The sequence below is a fragment of the Liolophura sinensis genome, chromosome 6, assembly GCF_032854445.1.
Source record: "Liolophura sinensis isolate JHLJ2023 chromosome 6, CUHK_Ljap_v2, whole genome shotgun sequence".
In the NCBI taxonomy this organism is placed as follows: Eukaryota; Metazoa; Mollusca; class Polyplacophora; order Chitonida; family Chitonidae; genus Liolophura; species Liolophura sinensis.
The window spans coordinates 11,364,017-11,381,596 of NC_088300.1; the positions used below are offsets into that span (position 1 = coordinate 11,364,017).

The 17,580-nt window shown below is 42.2% G+C and overlaps 3 protein-coding genes across 3 annotated transcripts; all 3 read left to right on the forward strand.

Annotated features, from left to right (window-relative positions):
• Window positions 1-9,769: 9,769 nt before the first annotated feature.
• On the forward strand, window positions 9,770-16,161 carry LOC135466891 (uncharacterized). Its single transcript, XM_064744645.1, has 4 exons — window positions 9,770-9,903; window positions 12,575-12,724; window positions 13,642-13,879; window positions 15,948-16,161. The coding sequence occupies exons 1-4, from the start codon at window positions 9,837-9,839 to the stop codon at window positions 16,159-16,161; spliced, it is 669 nt and encodes a 222-aa protein (XP_064600715.1). The 5' UTR covers window positions 9,770-9,836.
• Window positions 16,162-16,204: 43 nt separating this feature from the next.
• LOC135466892 (uncharacterized) lies at window positions 16,205-16,810 on the forward strand. Its single transcript, XM_064744646.1, has one exon. The coding sequence runs from the start codon at window positions 16,205-16,207 to the stop codon at window positions 16,808-16,810; it is 606 nt and encodes a 201-aa protein (XP_064600716.1).
• Window positions 16,811-16,926: 116 nt separating this feature from the next.
• Window positions 16,927-17,580, forward strand: LOC135466893 (uncharacterized). Its single transcript, XM_064744647.1, has one exon. The coding sequence runs from the start codon at window positions 16,927-16,929 to the stop codon at window positions 17,578-17,580; it is 654 nt and encodes a 217-aa protein (XP_064600717.1).

Genomic DNA, 17,580 nt, shown 5'->3' on the forward strand with positions numbered 1-17,580 from the left:
TCACTGTGGATGATCAATAATGTTTTCTATCAGAATTTTAACTGTTAGCGCTTAGTGTCAAATCGACACATAAAGCAATGAGAGTATCGATATCTAGTGCAAAAACAGATGCTTAAATTTGACTGGAGTTAGATTGTCCGCGACTCAGCTGTGCGATTTTTTTTGCAGGATATACGCAAATTTTGATGACGTCATCATATTTGGCGGTGAATCCTCGTGGTGGATTCCCCGCTCTGCCTGACATCAACAGAGAGTCAAAATAAAAAATCGATTGTGATTGTGGCCACCCGCCAGTGTGTGGCACAGCTGTCGGGCACAGAAAGATGGAGAACACAAATACTGGTCCGCAGGCGGATGGTGTCGGTAAGTTTAGACGAAGAAGGTCATTATACTTTGCTAGCAGTAGCTTCGGAGATGTCACTCTGACACTGACAACTATACGCTGAGACAAGAAGATTGAACTTTGCATCAACACTTAAAACGCAAGTCTTCGTCTGGCAACTCCAGTCGTTGCATTTCAACAACAACGGCGTCACTCGCCGTCAGTTTAATTGAGTCCGCAGGTGATTTATAGATATTGTGCAGTGTCATTCTGTAGATTCCAACTGTAAATTGCTACTTGTGACATATAGTGATCGGATCCAAGAAGATAAACTTCTTCATTGAATGTGCGCAGGATATAACCCTTCCGCTGTAAATTTTGTTTGAGAGTGATGACCGATGTGTTAAGATCAAGCCTAAGATGGTACTATGTATTTTTCATGTCACTTTTCATGTATGATTTCTAATAAGCTGGCACTAAATCTGTCATCTTACATACCACACCCCATTCAAACCATTCACAGCTAGTTTCAACACGTGTACAATCGTTGATAATATTGTGATATGGGATGACACTTTCATATTATTTATTCTCAGCTTACAGGTCTTAACATAATCTAGCTTCAGTTAAAGATCAGTAAAATACTTTTTTTTAGAATATATGTTTTTGAGTTGACAAAAGTCGTCTTGAAAGTTTCCAAAGCACGTCAGTTGGAATTGTTGTTAGGGAATAAAGTTAAGTATGCTAGACTTCAGTAGGAAATGACCACATTAGGAATAACAAAATTCATCTAAGTATAAACCTGTTATGCTAGGTGATGAAAATCCCATCATAGGCTGATTTGATGTCTGAAACATGGCATCTAAATATTAGCAACACATGTTTTGGTAAACTAATGAAGTATTGGGCAGGTTACCATAGAAATAATAATGCAGCACACCCTGCATTATTACATTATTACTACATCTCTGTACATGTAGGTCTATATATACATGTATGCACAGGTATGTCTTTCAATTTACTCCCCCTTTCACTTGGGTAAATTCACCTAATGTGGGTACATCTAGTTTACTGAAAGATTTGACAAAAGATGGATTGTCTCAGTGCCAATTTGATTCGTGAATCTTTCTCAAGCAACAAGATAAAAGGAAGCACCAGTTTGCTTGCTGTGAGCTACAGTAATGACAGTATGGAAAAGAGCAAGAGTTATCTCCCCCTTGGTTGTTGAACGTAAAGGCCATTTCAAATATCAGATTAACCCTAACAGTATTTAACATACACAACCTGTTTACTTTTTACTGTATTTATGTATTTTGCGTATGCATGTCAGAGAAGGTGTCAAAACAGCCCGTGTATGTTACCGAAAGGCGAAATAGAGGATATGTCTAAATTATAGTGCAGTCAAACCCTGAACATGTGGCTAGAGTTGAGTATCCAGATTTCATGTTTTCCTTTCTCTCGATTGTGCTGAAAACAGGGGATCAATTTATCGTACAACATGTAGCACTAATGTCCTATTGTACTCATCCATTTATATGGGTGGAGGGATGTGTGGGGGTATGGATAGAGGGTTAGGAAGCTGGCTAAGAGCACTATGGTGCATGCCCAAGTTATGTATTAACAAAAAAACCATAATATTTCATCCTTGTGAGTTATAAATCTCAGTTTAATGATGACTGAGTTGCTTTGCATACAGAAATATAAACTTGTTTTAACATTTATTCTTATTAAACTAAAATATAAAACTATGTTTATACTGAATTAAGATTTCGTTCGATGTATCTATAATACTTACTTGTATGTGTATTTTCTCCAAGATTCGAGAATTTTTCAAATAAAAAGGCTGCCAGAAAGAAATTTATCTGCAATCCTGTACATAATCCGGCGTGCATTCTGACTCACTGGTCTGTGCTGCCTGACGCTTAACAGATGTGGATTCTTGTGCAGGGCACAATGTGTATAAACCAGAATTTAGCGTTAGACATTATTCATTAAAAAGCATATTTAACAGGGATGAATGGAATGGTTAACTTACAATTTTCTTTAAAGTGTTAAGTACATGTATACCAGTTCTCCATCTAGACAGACATGTTACTTTATGTGTGCGTTTACATGTGTGATGCAGCCAAGTGTCTTGCTGATACATCAGGCTGTTAGATGTGCAGACTGCACTGTGTACTGTATGTAGCATGCTCGTAGTGTAGTGCACATATTGTAGCATACATGTAGTATACACATGCTGTAGCATACCACACATACCGTGGCATACATGTAGTTCAGCACACATACTGTAGCATACATGGAGTATGGCACACACACTGTAGCACATATGCAGTTCAGCACACATACTGTAGCATACATGTAGTATAGCACACATACTGTAGCATCCATGTACATGCAGTATAGCACACATTCTGTAGCATACATGTAGTTCAGCACACATACTGTAGCATACATGCACATGTACATGTAGTATAGCACATATTCTGTAGCGTACATGTACTTCAACACACATACTGTAGTATACATGGAGTACAGCAAACTTACTGTAGCATACATGTAGTTTAGCAGGGAACTTTGCCGTGGGTTGTATAGCAGTACAAAAACAGCTGTGTAATGGGAACATTTATTAAAGGATGCTGTGTTTGGAGATGATTTCGAACAATGTCAGCTTAAAGTTCAAGCGCACGTATGAAATGCCAGCTTTAAGCCAGGGCAGGGCAAGATATTCACATCTTAATATCAATATTTACTGAATAAACTTGTGCCAGTCTGCAACAGTCTCAAGCCATTGAAACTTTACATTTGTTAGCCCTGGTGTACACATTGGTCTGGGTTAGCCCAGTGAATTAACACATTTCACCCAAAGTATATAAATACTGAGGTTCACTTGCAACATTTGTGAAAATGTTTGTGAATTAATTTCCTTCGAGGCAGCATAACTGCCCGTCTGTGATTTTCATTACAGTGTGCATCTCATACATCATGTTTTGTGGGATTTGCTTTATCAAGTTTTGCCTTCATTTATCAAGTTTTATATGTAATGTTTTATCAGGTATTGTAGGCCTTTTTTCATAAGTTTGGTACCATTAATTCATTTTTTATGAGGTTTTGTTTTGTTTTATCTGGCCTTTTTGATTTTGTTGTACTAGGTTTTTATGTCTTGTTTTATCAGGTTTTGTATGTCAGTTATAATCAAGTTTTGTCTTGTTTCATTAAGTTTTTCCCAGATTTATTAGGTTGTGGAAGTCATGTTTTATCAGGTTTTGCACATGCTTGCCTTGCTTTGTGATTGGAGATGTTTTCCCGCAGCATTTAAAAAAAATAAAATTGGACTTTCTGTGAAATTGTGATACATGTACTTTGTCATCAGTACAATATTTCAGGATTGTGACACTGTTTTTTTTTTGAGCTGATCACCACAATATGGCTGGAAAATTGCCTATGTGGCGTTAAGCCATAATCAGTCATTCATTCTTGTGGCTGGTGCACCTCAGAGCCAACATATGAATAGTGCTGCATCACTTAAGTACCATGCCAAAGACACCAGGTGTGACAAATATCCAGTCTCAGTATTTCCTTACATGTATACCGTAGATCAGTCTATTGAGTGACTGCTCGTCCTATGTTATGTCATAGATCTTATTGTCAGAAGATACATTGTACTGATGTTGCCAAGTTTCAAGCCTAAAAATAGATTTGGTCACAAGGCTACCGACTAGCTAGCATATAGAAGACATGTGGCATGAATACAAGTTCAGTTAAATATCAGTGAATGATTATGGTTTAATGCCACTTCTGCAATATTGCAGATGCATTATGGCGAAGATACTTTTTTGAGATATCACCCTTAACATTTAACCATTAGGGTTGATTCCTATACACAGTGAGTCATGGATTTAGTAATTTGTGGTAGTTATAGTTATTGTGCACACAGGGCATTGATGATGGAACATCCCCCTTGTAGTATTGTGCTTTACATGTACATGTTATATGCAAAGCTTGAGTACATTTAACCCTTTTTGACATGCTTAACAATTGCCTTAACCTTGCTTTATGACCTTGAGGCAAATAGAGTGTAAAATCTGGACTCTGTCCAGTACAGACAGAAGCACATAAATGTCATAAAACATATCTTTTAATTGGTAAATATATTAGAAACAAACTGTGAAACACCTTTCTGAGATCAGCGGAAATATCAGAATCAGATACATGTATATTACATTAGCCAAATTTTAGGTCATTTACCCTATATACATGTTGGTGGATATGATACACATGTATTGCATGCTATATTTGTCAGTTAGTCTGTGTAGTTAATATAGATTGTATGTATGTAATTTTTGTATTATTTTCAGGTAAGGAAGCACTGATGTGTGTTCAGTTTATTTTCCCTTTCAATTATGACAATTACACTCAAAGCCTTAGCCAGTTTGTCTGCAATCATGTCAGTATAGCTCTATATTAATACATATAGCTGCTTGTAAGTTAAAGTACTTCTTGTAAAACTGGTACAGAAATTATAGGAGGGAATTATTTTTCCGATGAGTCATTTTTTTTCTGTCAAATTTATGCATACAGTCATTATGAAAATGATGCTAAAATTTGTTCGTGTCACTTAAGATGCAGGCTTCATAAAAATGTGAAAATTAGTTCTCTAATCCCCATAGTACTCCCTGAATATTTTAAAATATTGGCCGCAGAGACGATTGAAAAGGTTGAAGAATTCGGGTACTGTCCTGTGTTAGCATACATTTATACGTATGACCAGTAAATCTTAATGGACGACTGCATACAACAAATGGATAGTTACACGTTAAACCAACATCAGTTGTATTGTAGCCTTGAGGTTCTGACATGTTTTAATTGCTCTATGTCATTTTTGCCTGAAATATGGTAATGCTCAGGTGAGTTTGCCTGAGAAAAGCCTGATATTATCTCTATTGTTTCCTGTTCATATACAAAAGCCTTGAAAAAAGGAGTCAGTTTGTTAGTCTTTAGTCTTGGTAGATGCCGTGTTTAACATGTTTGTAGATATGTAGTTGTGTTATCTGCATCCTTCATTAACAATTGGCATGTTTATGTTTGTTAACCAGTCTGATGTACCCGATTACCGTGTGTGACCCCTAAGCAGAAGGCTATCCCCGCCCTGTCGTCCATGTTTCGATGCTCTACCTGCATGACATCCACTGCAATGGAGGACATGGATAATCATACAGATCTGTCAGACGCCTTAGGTGTGTACATATGCCTACATCTGTTACACATTTGTATCTGTTGTCTTGTCTCATCAGTCACACATCATGGTGCTGTGGGTGGACACAGTCACACACCCTGGTTCTGTGGGTGAACACAGTCACAAATACCCTGGTACTGTGGATGGACACAGTCACAAATAGCCTGATACTGTGGATGGACACAGTCACAAATAGCCTGATACTGTGGATGGTCACAGTCACAAATACTCTGGTACTGTGGATGGACACTGTCACAAATACCCTGCTACTGTGGGTGGACACAATCGCAAATACCCTGGTACTGTGGGTGGATACAGTCAAACTCCCTGGTACTGTGGGTGGACACAGTCACACTCCCTGGTACTGTGGGTGGACACAGTCACACGCCCTGGTACTGTGGGTGAACAAAATGACATGCTGTGGTACTGTGGGTGGACACAGTCACACTCCCTGGTACTGTGGGTGTACACAGTCACACACCCTGCTACTGTGGGTGGACACAGTCACACACACCCTGGTTCTGTGGGTGGACAGTCACACTCCCTGGTACTGTGGGTGGACACAGTCACATGCCCTGGTACTGTGGGTGGACGCAGTCACAAATACCCTGGTACTGTGGGTGGACAAAATGACATACTGTGGTACTATGGGTGGACACAGTCACATGTCCTGGCACTGTGATGGTCACATTCACACTCCCTGGTACTGTGGGTGGGCACAGTCACCCACCCTGGCACAGCCACATACCCTGGTAGTGTGGGTGTTCACAGTCCCGCTGCCTGGCACAGTCTCACACCATGGTAGTGTGGGTGGTCACTGTCCCACTCCCTGGCACAGTCAAACACCATGGTAGTGTGGGTGGTCACAGTCACACACCCTGGTACTGTAAGTCTTTCTGTGGAAGTTGTTGCTTTAAATGACTACCTGACATGTCTGATGCATTCATCATTGATACTCTGGGGACAATAACTGTGGGCATGAACATGTAGATGTCTGTGTTCAGTAACCCTGTACTTAAAATAATAATTTTTGCCAAATTTAACACCAGTGATAATTGACATATGCTACATCAGTTTTCTTCATCTGACTTTTATAGATTCTTGCTACATGTTTAACTTGAGCATGGACTGTTATGCGGGTGTCTTAGGTTTGTATGAGTTATGTATGATGACTGTAGAACGTGGATGAGGTATGGCTGTGATTATTATACCTGCATGTCATCGAGTCACCATAATGTAGCTGATAGATAGAGGTGCAAGGATAGCTAGGTAGTAGCTCTCTCCCTCACCCAGATCCTCAACCCTTGACAGCAGTTACAAGTGTCCTTGTCATTGTAAGTTACCTCTCTCCCCCCACCCAAACCTCTGGCAGCAGGTACAAGCGCCCTTGTAATTACAAGCATCCTTTCATGAATGAGAAACCCTATCCCCACCCAGACCCTCAAACCCTTGACAGCAGTAATAAGCATCCTTGTACAAGTCAATAGCTCTCTCACCCACCCAGACTAACAGACAAAATACAGGTCAATAGTTCTCTCACCCACACAGACTAACAGACAAACAACAAGTCAATAGCTCTCTCACCCATCCAGACTAACAGACGAAATACAGGTCAATAGTTCTCTCACCCATCCAGACTAACAGACAAAATACAGGTCAATAGTTTTCTCACCCTCACAGACTAACAGACAAACAACAAGTCAATAGCTCTCTCACCCATCCAAACTAACAGACGAAATACAGGTCAATAGTTCTCTCACCCACCCAGACTAACAGACAAACCACAGGTCAGTAGCTCTCTCACCCACCCAGAATAACAGACAAACTACAGGTCAGTAGCCCTCTCACCCACCCAGACTAACAGACAAACTACAGGTCTTTACCATATAAATGTTTACACGGCATGATGCTGGCCACTGCATTAGATGGAAACATTTTGTACATTTACAGTGTTATGTATACAGTTGTCTTTCCAAACTGCCCTGATGTTTTTGCGCAAAAATGTTGTGAATGGTATACAGTGTTAACTGTATTAAACAACATCACACAAGAAAAGAAAATATGGTTTTCTTTGGTTAGTTACATGTATTAGCAGTACTTGTCCATAGGGAGAAATGTCCATAGGAAAAATGTGCGCGCTCCAGTATAACATCTAAATATAAGACTTACAGCATAGAAACTAAAACCAGAGCAGAAACCACAGTGTGATAACTGGCAAATGGCCACAATGTGAAAACTGGCAAATGGCCACATGTAACCAGAGAAATGCACAGTCTCTGGTCAGTTTACTTCAGTTCATGTTTCATCGTAACTGCTTATGTACAATGTAAATACCTTGATAGTATTAACAAATTACATGCCTTCTACCACCATGGCGTAAAAAGTGTTTGACCGAAAAGAAAAAAAAAGCTGCGATATTTGCTTGTTTGTAATGTAAATAACTGGATGATATCTAGCTCAGCTATCAGCGTACAAATTCAGCAATTCAAGGCACCAGGTGAACAAGCACCCTGTTTTTTTGGAACAATAGAACATACCATGCTTGCTGGAGATGGGGTATGAGGAATTGTCAGCTCTCGACAAGTATCACTGAAAATATCATTAAAACAGTGCTAGACCATTTAAGAAAACCCTGAACTTGAACCACTAGACATGTGAAGTTACTCACCAAGTGGACGTTACTTCATACAGCTATAACATCAGTCTGTTCACCAACTGAGTGTTACTTCACACAGCTGTAGCATTTTTGCTCACTGTGTGAAGTTACTCATCAACTGGACATTACTGCACACAGATGTAGCATCTCTCTGCTCACTGTGTGAAGTTACTCACCAGCTGGATGTTATTTCACACAGCTGTAGCATCTCTTACTCACCAGCTATATGTTACTTCACACAGCTGTAGCATCTCTTACTCACCAGCTATATGTTACTTCACACAGCTGTAGCATCTCTTACTCACCAGCTAGATGCTACTTCACACAGCTGTAACAACTTTTATTCACCAGCTTTATGCTACTTCACACACAGCTGTAAGATCTCTTACTCACCAGCTGGGTGTTACTTCACACAGCTGTAACAACTCTAACTCACCAGCTGGATGTTACCTAACAAAGTTGTAGTATCTCTTTCTCACCAGCTGGATGTTACTTCACACAGCCCTAATAGCTCTTCCTCAACAGCTGGATGTTACCTAACAAAGATGTAGTATCTCTTACTCAACAGCTGGATGTTACCTCACATGGCTGTTTGGTTCCCTGTCCCTTGGTGATGGCATAGCTGTCCTGACCAGTGCTCACCCTCTCACCCAGGGGCTGTGGTTGTCCCCACACCCTGCTTAGAATACTCCCTCTTCCTCTGTTCCACAGCCATACTGGTCAGTAAAACCTGCATGATGAATACTCTCTCTTAGGTCAGTCTTTGCCCCTCTGTCCCACACTTCACCCTGCAGTATATACTATCTGTGTGATAGAACGTGTAGCATGCAGGTTAAGGGGACCTAATAAGAGTAAGAACCCTCAAAATAAACCTGCCAATAATTTGACCTGCTAAGATTTATTTCGAAGCTTTTGAAACAGGTGTTTTGACTAGTTTTGAAGTAGAAGAAATTGGACTTCTTGAAATCTATGTTACTGTTATTTTTCAGGCATAAATATTCCTTTGTTGTTTGGTATAAGTGTTGTATAAGTGTTGTTGTTGTTGTTGCAATACACCTTCAGGATGTTATAAATGGGGATTATAACCAGTGTGAATTTTTAGGCTGTTGAGTCAGGTGGAGTGGATTATTGAGGTACCTGGGTAGTTTACAAGGTGCTACCTGACCTACATTGTACAAGGAGCAAGTGCATACATTCCTGTGCTGGGTGCTTTCATGTGAAACGTAGGCCAGAGGTGAAGGTTACGCTGCATGTGGGTGACTTCTGACCCCTCTGTGACACAAATGTGCGGTCAGTGAGCAGTGCACTATGGTGGCATGCTGTAACACTGGATTGTCAGGGGTAAACTATGATCAGGTACAGGCATTGAATCTGCATTGGGTACTTACAATGCAAGGTTGTGGCTATGTAGGATTTATGGCCTGGTGCCAGGTCCCCTGAGCTGGCAGAGTAAGCCAAGTCCCCTCTCCCCCAAACCCCAGCCCCCTTCCCTACTCCCCCCCCCCCTGCTGTCAGGCATCAACCTGCTCACATGGGCCTCACTGTGGGGGGGACACCTAACTGTCCATGTTGTGCAGGTGCCTTAGGCTGACATCTAACACTGCTCACATCCACTTGTAGTTATGGAGCTAGAGGACAGCTTGGAGAATGGCACCAGTGAAAGTGGAGCTCAGATAAACACCGAGAAAGGTAGCAGTATAGACACCCAGTCATCATTTGTCTAACACCATTTGTGTGGCTAGTTTGCTCACTTATCTCAGACAGGTTCTGACAGGAATGGCAGGAAAATGCCAGCAGTGTGTGAAATGGTAGATCATTGACACCATAGTACTTCAGGAATGAAGAATGAATGTACGCCAAGTTCCTGTATATTATGATTGTGGTCATTTTCTGCATACATGTACTCTGTTTCTGGAGGAAATTGTTTTTCAAAGGGCCTTCCCTTGCTCATTGTAGATTGTTCTGCTCTCAACCTTTGTAGAGTCTTAGTGACAAAAGGTAGAGGATATGTGGCCAGTTACACTGTCTAATGTTTGTTGAAAACCACCTGTCCTACACAAATATAGGCTGTGCATATCTGTACAGCAAAATTGTGGGAATATTTCTTACAAACTTGATGCGCTATGCCTGGTTTCCTCCCACCATGATGCTGGCTACCACTGTATAAGTGAAATATTCTTGAGTATGGTGTAAAACACCGATCAAATAAATAGATAAATAAATAGATAAATAAATAGAAACTTGCCAAGTGTCAGTGGTATGTCCGGGGCACTCTGGTCTGGTAGATTTTAAACTCAGGGTTGCTGTCATATGCATCGTGGTAAAGTAACATAAGTTCACTTTCATAAAGAACACCTAACTTGGGTGATGGGGCTAGTTCATTGACTACAAAAGCATCAATCACAGTTGGTCATTACACAGTAGATCATCACATTTGGTCACCACTCAGATCATCACAGTTGGTCTTCACTGAGTAGATCATCACAGTTGGTCATTACACAGTAGATCATCACATTTGGTCATCACCCAGATCATGACAGTTGGTCTTCACTGAGTAGATCATCGCAGTTGGTCATTACACAGTAGATCATCACATTTGGTCACCACTCAGATCATCACAGTTTGTCTTCACTGAGTAGATCATCACAGTTGGTCATTACACAGTAGATCATCACATTTGGTCATCACTCAGATCATCACAGTTGGTCTTCACTGAGTAGATCATCACAGTTGGTCATTACACAGTAGGTCATCACATTTGGTCATCACTCAGATCATCACAGTTGGTCATCTCTCAGTAGATCATCACAGTTGGTCATTACACAGTAGGTCATCACATTTGGTCATCACTCAGATCATCACAGTTGGTCTTCACTGAGTAGATCATCACAGTTGGTCATTACACAGTAGATCATCACATTTGGTCATCACTCAGATCATCACAGTTGGTCTTCACTGAGTAGATCGTCACAGTTGGTCATTACACAGTAGATCATCACATTTGGTCATCACTCAGATCATCACAGTTGGTCTTCACTGAGTAGATCATCACAGTTGGTCATTACACAGTAGATCACATTTGGTCATCACTCAGATCATCACAATCAGTCTTCACTGAGTAGATCATCACATTTGGTCATCACTCAGATCATCACATTTTGTCTTCACTGAATAGATCATCACAGTTGGTCATCGCAGTTTGTCATCACTGAGTAGATCACAGTTAGTGATGATTCAGTTAAGGCAGCATTGACTCGTAGTGCCACAAGAAGAAGACTGTATATGTACACACACTGAATGACTCCTTGTTGTCATATGACTGAAAAATTGTTCAGTATGACTTAAAACCCAAAGCATACATACATACAAGCAAAAATTTAGTGTTTTAGTGTTGGACCAGTTTCTATTTTTGTGTTACCAGTTTGTGTTAGGTCTGTCTGTGTTTCAGCGTCAGGTCTATTTGTGTTTGAAACTGTCAGATCTGTGTTTTAGTTTTGGGTCAGCCTGTGTTTTAGTGTTAGGTCAGCCTGTGTTTCACTGTTAGGGCAGCTGGTGTTTCACTGTTAGGTCAGCTGGTGTTTCACTGTTAGGTCAGCCTGTGTTTTAGTGTTAGATCAACCTGTGTTTTAGTGCTAGATCTGTCTGTGTTTTAGTGCTAGGTCAGCTGGTGTTTCAGTGTTAGGTCAGCCGGTGTTTCACTGTTAGGTCAGCCTGTGTTTTAGTGTTAGATCAACCTGTGTTTTAGTGCTAGATCCGTCTGTGTTTTAGTGCTAGGTTGGCCTGTGTTTCAGTGTTAGGTCAGCCTGTGTTTTAGTGTTAGGTCAGCCTGTGTTTTAGTGTTAGGTCAGCCTGTGTTTTAGTGCTAGGTCAGCCTGTGTTTTAGTGCTAGGTTGGCCTGTGTTTCAGTGTTAGGTCAGCCTGTGTTTTAGTGTTAGGTCAGCCTGTGTTTTAGTGCTAGGTCAGCCTGTGTTTCAGTGTTAGGTCAGCCTGTGTTTCAGTGCGAGGTCAGCCTGTGTTTTAGTGTTACGTCAGCCTGTGTTTTAGTGTTAGGTCAGCCTGTGTTTCAGTGTAAGGTCAGTTTGTGTGTTACTGTTAGGCCCATTTGTGTGATACTGTTTGGCCACTTTGTGGGTTAGTGTTAGGTCAGTTTCACTTAGTGTTTTTTATGTATTTGGTTAATTTGTGTTTTATGGTTAGGTCCGTTTTAGTCTTACGCCAGTTTGTGTTTAAAATCTCCATTGTACCATGTAGATGTCAGTATGGGCTTCCAGGACTTGCTGGAATGCTGGTATTTCAGACTTGCCTTGACTTGTCTACCCTGCCACGATACTTACCAGATACCATTGTCTTTATGCTGCAGATGGTCTACTGAGCCAAGAACAGGAAGACTTGAGTGAAAGAGTTATCTCCCTGGAAAAAAAGGTTCAGCAGCAGGCGGATGAGGTTGTGTGCTTGAAAAGTGCCCTGTCTGATGTAATTCGGCGTCTCAGTCACCTGGAGGCAGACAAAGGTGAGCACTGTGTGTTGTAAGTGTATCATGCATGCATGTAATCTGTTCATGACAACATACAGTTCAAGCAGCAATGATCCCCCTGGGGTCTCCAGAGTGAAAAGAATATCCCAGTCAGTCCTCAAAAGACGGACTAACCCAGAGCTCTTAAGTAAGTATTGTTTTATTCATGCAGTACTTAATCCTTGATGAGAGCTATGCCCCTAATAGTGTGCTTACAGACAGTTGACATTTAATTTATCTGTATATTTTAAAATTTCTGTTGAGTACGGTGTAAAAACACCACTCAAATAAATAAAATTTCCTGGTTCTGAAGAGCTTGCACCATGATATGACTGAAATATCATGCTATTTTGACACATAAACCTTGGATAATGCTTCATTCAAGCTGTGATAACGATATATTGAAGTCAGAAGTGCCTTGTCTTTGTTGAAACAAAGGTTGTGATTGATCTTTGCTATACGCTCTGTGAGTTCAAGTCCAGCTCATTCTGTCTTCCTCTCTGGTTGTATATCAGAAGGTTTGCCAGGAACCAATGGGCGGTTTGTTTTTTTTTTTGTTTTGGAGTACAGCATTAACCTCTGTCATTGAATGACTGTGCCTATGGTCAGCGGGTAGTTAGTATGTTTCACAGTACATGTATTTGTGAACATCAATGTGTGGAAGATTGATCATAATGCCTTGTCATTGTTGAGACAAGGGCTGGGATTGTTTTCTGTCACTCTGTGATGTAAAATCGTAACTTCTGTTCATATGTCCATGGTCTATCCATTATATGAATATGAAGTGTTTCATCAGATATACTATTTAGCTTTGTATTCACTCAGTATGTATTTGTTCACTTTGTATTTGTAGCTACTCAGCGTGTTTCCATGATTTCTTCATGTGCTCCATTACATACTTGTTTTTTTCTCAGCTATTAAAAACAATGTGTTGCCGTCCAAACCAATCTTCAAAGCCACCTCAGCCAAGAAGTCACCTGCGATGGAGTCCAGACGTCACCTGAGTGCATTAGACAATGCCAGTTTGACTCCAGTCAGAAACGGGCAACGGCCGAGGGTCCCCCTCTCGCCATGCGGGCCACAGTCGATGAAGAAGTGGTCCTCCCTGTCTAACTCCACAGAACTCAACAACGCCAGTGTCCACTCCGTCAAGTAAGATATCGTCATCGCCATACTCCTGTTGTTTGTGTGTTCAACCTGGATAGAGAAAATCCTCCTCCTCATCTCAGACTATTTTTTCATGTCGTGTAAAGAGTTCCCCTCAAGCAAGTTATTATTGGATATTTTAGTTGTTGTTAGTTGTGTTGTTGAATGGTGATATATGTCTGGGATACTTCTGTCATCAGAATCCCCCTCTCCCCTCTCTTCTTACTGGACAAGCATTCATTAGCTCTGCAACTGCAATATTTTAGTCAAATTACTGTTTTGCATTTTTTTTTAAATGATGCAAGGCATTTCTTGATTTATTTGATTGGTGTTTTACACCATATTCAAGAATATTTGACTTACATGTATACAATGGTGGGAGGTGGCCACGACCATCTACAGGTTGCTGACATACCTTCTCACCTACGACTGGAGAGGAAGCCAGCCTGATGAGCTGGGCTTGATTTCACGGGCATTAGTGAAAGGACCCCAGTGTCATTGTGTTGCACTAGCACGCTAACCACCATGTGAAAGATTTCTGTAAGGGTAAGCTCAGAATGGTCTTTATGTGTATATGCTATGCATTTGTAAACTCATCTTTAGCTGATGTGATATATATGAAAGCGTTGTTCCATCTTTGATGCCCTTTTTGCAAATTAATAACCATAAATTTAAAAATTCACAACAAAGCATATTGTGTATTATTATTATAAAACAATGTTAAGGTATCTGTTGAAGGTGGTATCTCAAAAAAATCTGTTGGATCTACTGATTAATTTCAGGTAATGGAGAATAAAGATAACTGCGGAGAACATCAAGGCATTTATTGTGGTAGATTTATTTTTTGACTTACATTTGTGCCATCGTCAGGAAATACAGGGCATATAATTCAGACAACATTCAATTGAACAAGCTAAGAGAGTCCACAGCAGCTAAACCGGCAGTGAAACAATGAAAAGAAAAGAATACAAAGGAAACATTAAGGTGAAAAGGAGGTAGAGGGCTACATGAACAAAGCCAGTTCCTTGCTTGCTTTTGTGCTGTGATTCAGACTGGAGGAGTATCGTCTAATTACCAAGGCATCTTGGAACATGGCTGATTCCATTGTTTGAGAAATCTATAGTTTTGAAGTTTTGTCATAGAATATAATGAAGTGAACTGGGAGACTCCTCATTCATTCATTTGGGCAAAGTAGAGTAAGTAAAAGCAAGTAAGGAACTGACTTTGTTCATGTATCCGTCGCCCTCCTTTTTGCTTTATTGTTTTGTTTTGTTTTCTTCTCATTGCTTCCATGCTGGGTTAGCTGCTGTGATCAAAGGGACAATACTCTTCTAGACATTAAGACCGTGCATGTGTGAGCTCTTCCCTCTAATAATGCAGCAACTAGCACACAAAGAGGTGAAAGATAACATGGAAAAGTATAGGAAAATGAACATTTTTGGATGGTATTCTGAGAACTGTGCTGATAATAACCAGAAATTATAGTATGTTAGACAACAGAAAAATATGCACAGCATATATATAAATTGTGATCTTTAGGAAGTCCTGGTTTTGGACTTATAGGGCTGTGAGTTTTTTGTAGTTACACCCTTAATGTTATTTAGACAATATTTTCACTGTCGTGTCTGCGTAAAGCCTGTTGATATAGAAAAATTACAGATGCCTAAATATCTCATATTGAAAGAGAAAAGTATATGTATATTGCCTGTATACCCCCCCCCCCCCCCCCCACACACACACACAATACCCCTCACCAATGACCACCCCCATCCTCTCCCCATCTTAAGGAATTGCCTGGATACTCCCCCTCCCCACAATACCCCTCACCAATGCCCACCCCCATCCCTCCCCTCCTTATGGAATTGCCTGGATACTCCCCCTCTCCACAATACCCCTCACCAATGACCACCCACATCCCTCCCCTCCTTAAGGAATTGCCTGGATACTCCCCCTCCCCACAATACCCCTCACCAATGACCACCCCCACCCCTCCCCTCCTGAAAGAATTGCCTGGATACTCCCCTCTCCACAATACCCCTCACCAATGACCACCCCCATCCCTCCCCTCCTGAAGGAATTGTCTGGATACTCCCCCTCCACAATACCCCTCACCAATGACCACCACCATCCCTCCCCTCCTTATGGAATTGCCTGGATACTCCCCCTCTCCACAATACCCCTCACCAATGACCACCCACATCCCTCCCCTCCTTAAGGAATTGCCTGGATACTCCCCCTCCCCACAATACCCCTCACCAATGACCACCCCCATCCTCTCCCCTTCTTAAGGAATTGCCTGGATACTCCCCCTCCCCACAATACCCCTCACCAATGCCCACCCCCATCCCTCCCCTCCTTATGGAATTGCCTGGATACTCCCCCTCTCCACAATACCCCTCACCAATGACCACCCACATCCCTCCCCTCCTTAAGGAATTGCCTGGATACTCCCCCTCCCCACAATACCCCTCACCAGTGACCACCCCCACCCCTCCCCTCCTGAAAGAATTGCCTGGATACTCCCCCTCTCCACAATACCCCTCACCAATGACCACCCCCATCCCTCCCCTCCTGAAGGAATTGCCTGGATACTCCCCCTCTCCACAATACCCCTCACCAATGACCACCCCCATCCCTCCCCTCCTTAAGGAATTGTCTGGATACTCCCCCTCCCCACAATACCCCTCACCAATGACCACCACCATCCCTCCCCTGCGTAAGGAATTGCCTGGATACTCCCTCTCCCCACAATACCCCTCACCAATGACCACCACCATCCCTCCCCTCCTTAAGGAATTGCCTGGATACTCCCACTCCCCACAATACCCCTCACCAATGACCACCCACATCCTCTCCCTTCCTTATGGAATTGCCTGGATACTCCCCCTCTCCACAATACCCCTCACCAATGACCACCCACATCCCTCCCCTCCTTAAGGAATTGCCTGGATACTCCCCCTCCCCACAATACCCCTCACCAATGACCACCCCCATCCTCTCCCCTTCTTAAGGAATTGCCTGGATACTCCCCCTCCCCACAATACCCCTCACCAATGCCCACCCCCATCCCTCCCCTCCTTAAGGAATTGCCTGGATACTCCCCCTCTCCACAATACCCCTCACCAATGACCACCCACATCCCTCCCCTCCTTAAGGAATTGCCTGGATACTCCCCCTCCCCACAATACCCCTCACCAGTGACCACCCCCACCCCTCCCCTCCTGAAAGAATTGCCTGGATACTCCCCCTCTCCACAATACCCCTCACCAATGACCACCCCCATCCCTCCCCTCCTGAAGGAATTGCCTGGATACTCCCCCTCTCCACAATACCCCTCACCAATGACCACCCCCATCCCTCCCCTCCTTAAGGAATTGTCTGGATACTCCCCCTCCCCACAATACCCCTCACCAATGACCACCACCATCCCTCCCCTGCGTAAGGAATTGCCTGGATACTCCCTCTCCCCACAATACCCCTCACCAATGACCACCACCATCCCTCCCCTCCTTAAGGAATTGCCTGGATACTCCCACTCCCCACAATACCCCTCACCAATGACCACCCACATCCTCTCCCTTCCTTATGGAATTGCCTGGATACTCCCCCTCTCCACAATACCCCTCACCAATGACCACCCACGTCCTCTCCCCTCCTTAAGGAATTGCCTGGATACTCCCCCTCCCCACAATACCCCTCACCAATGA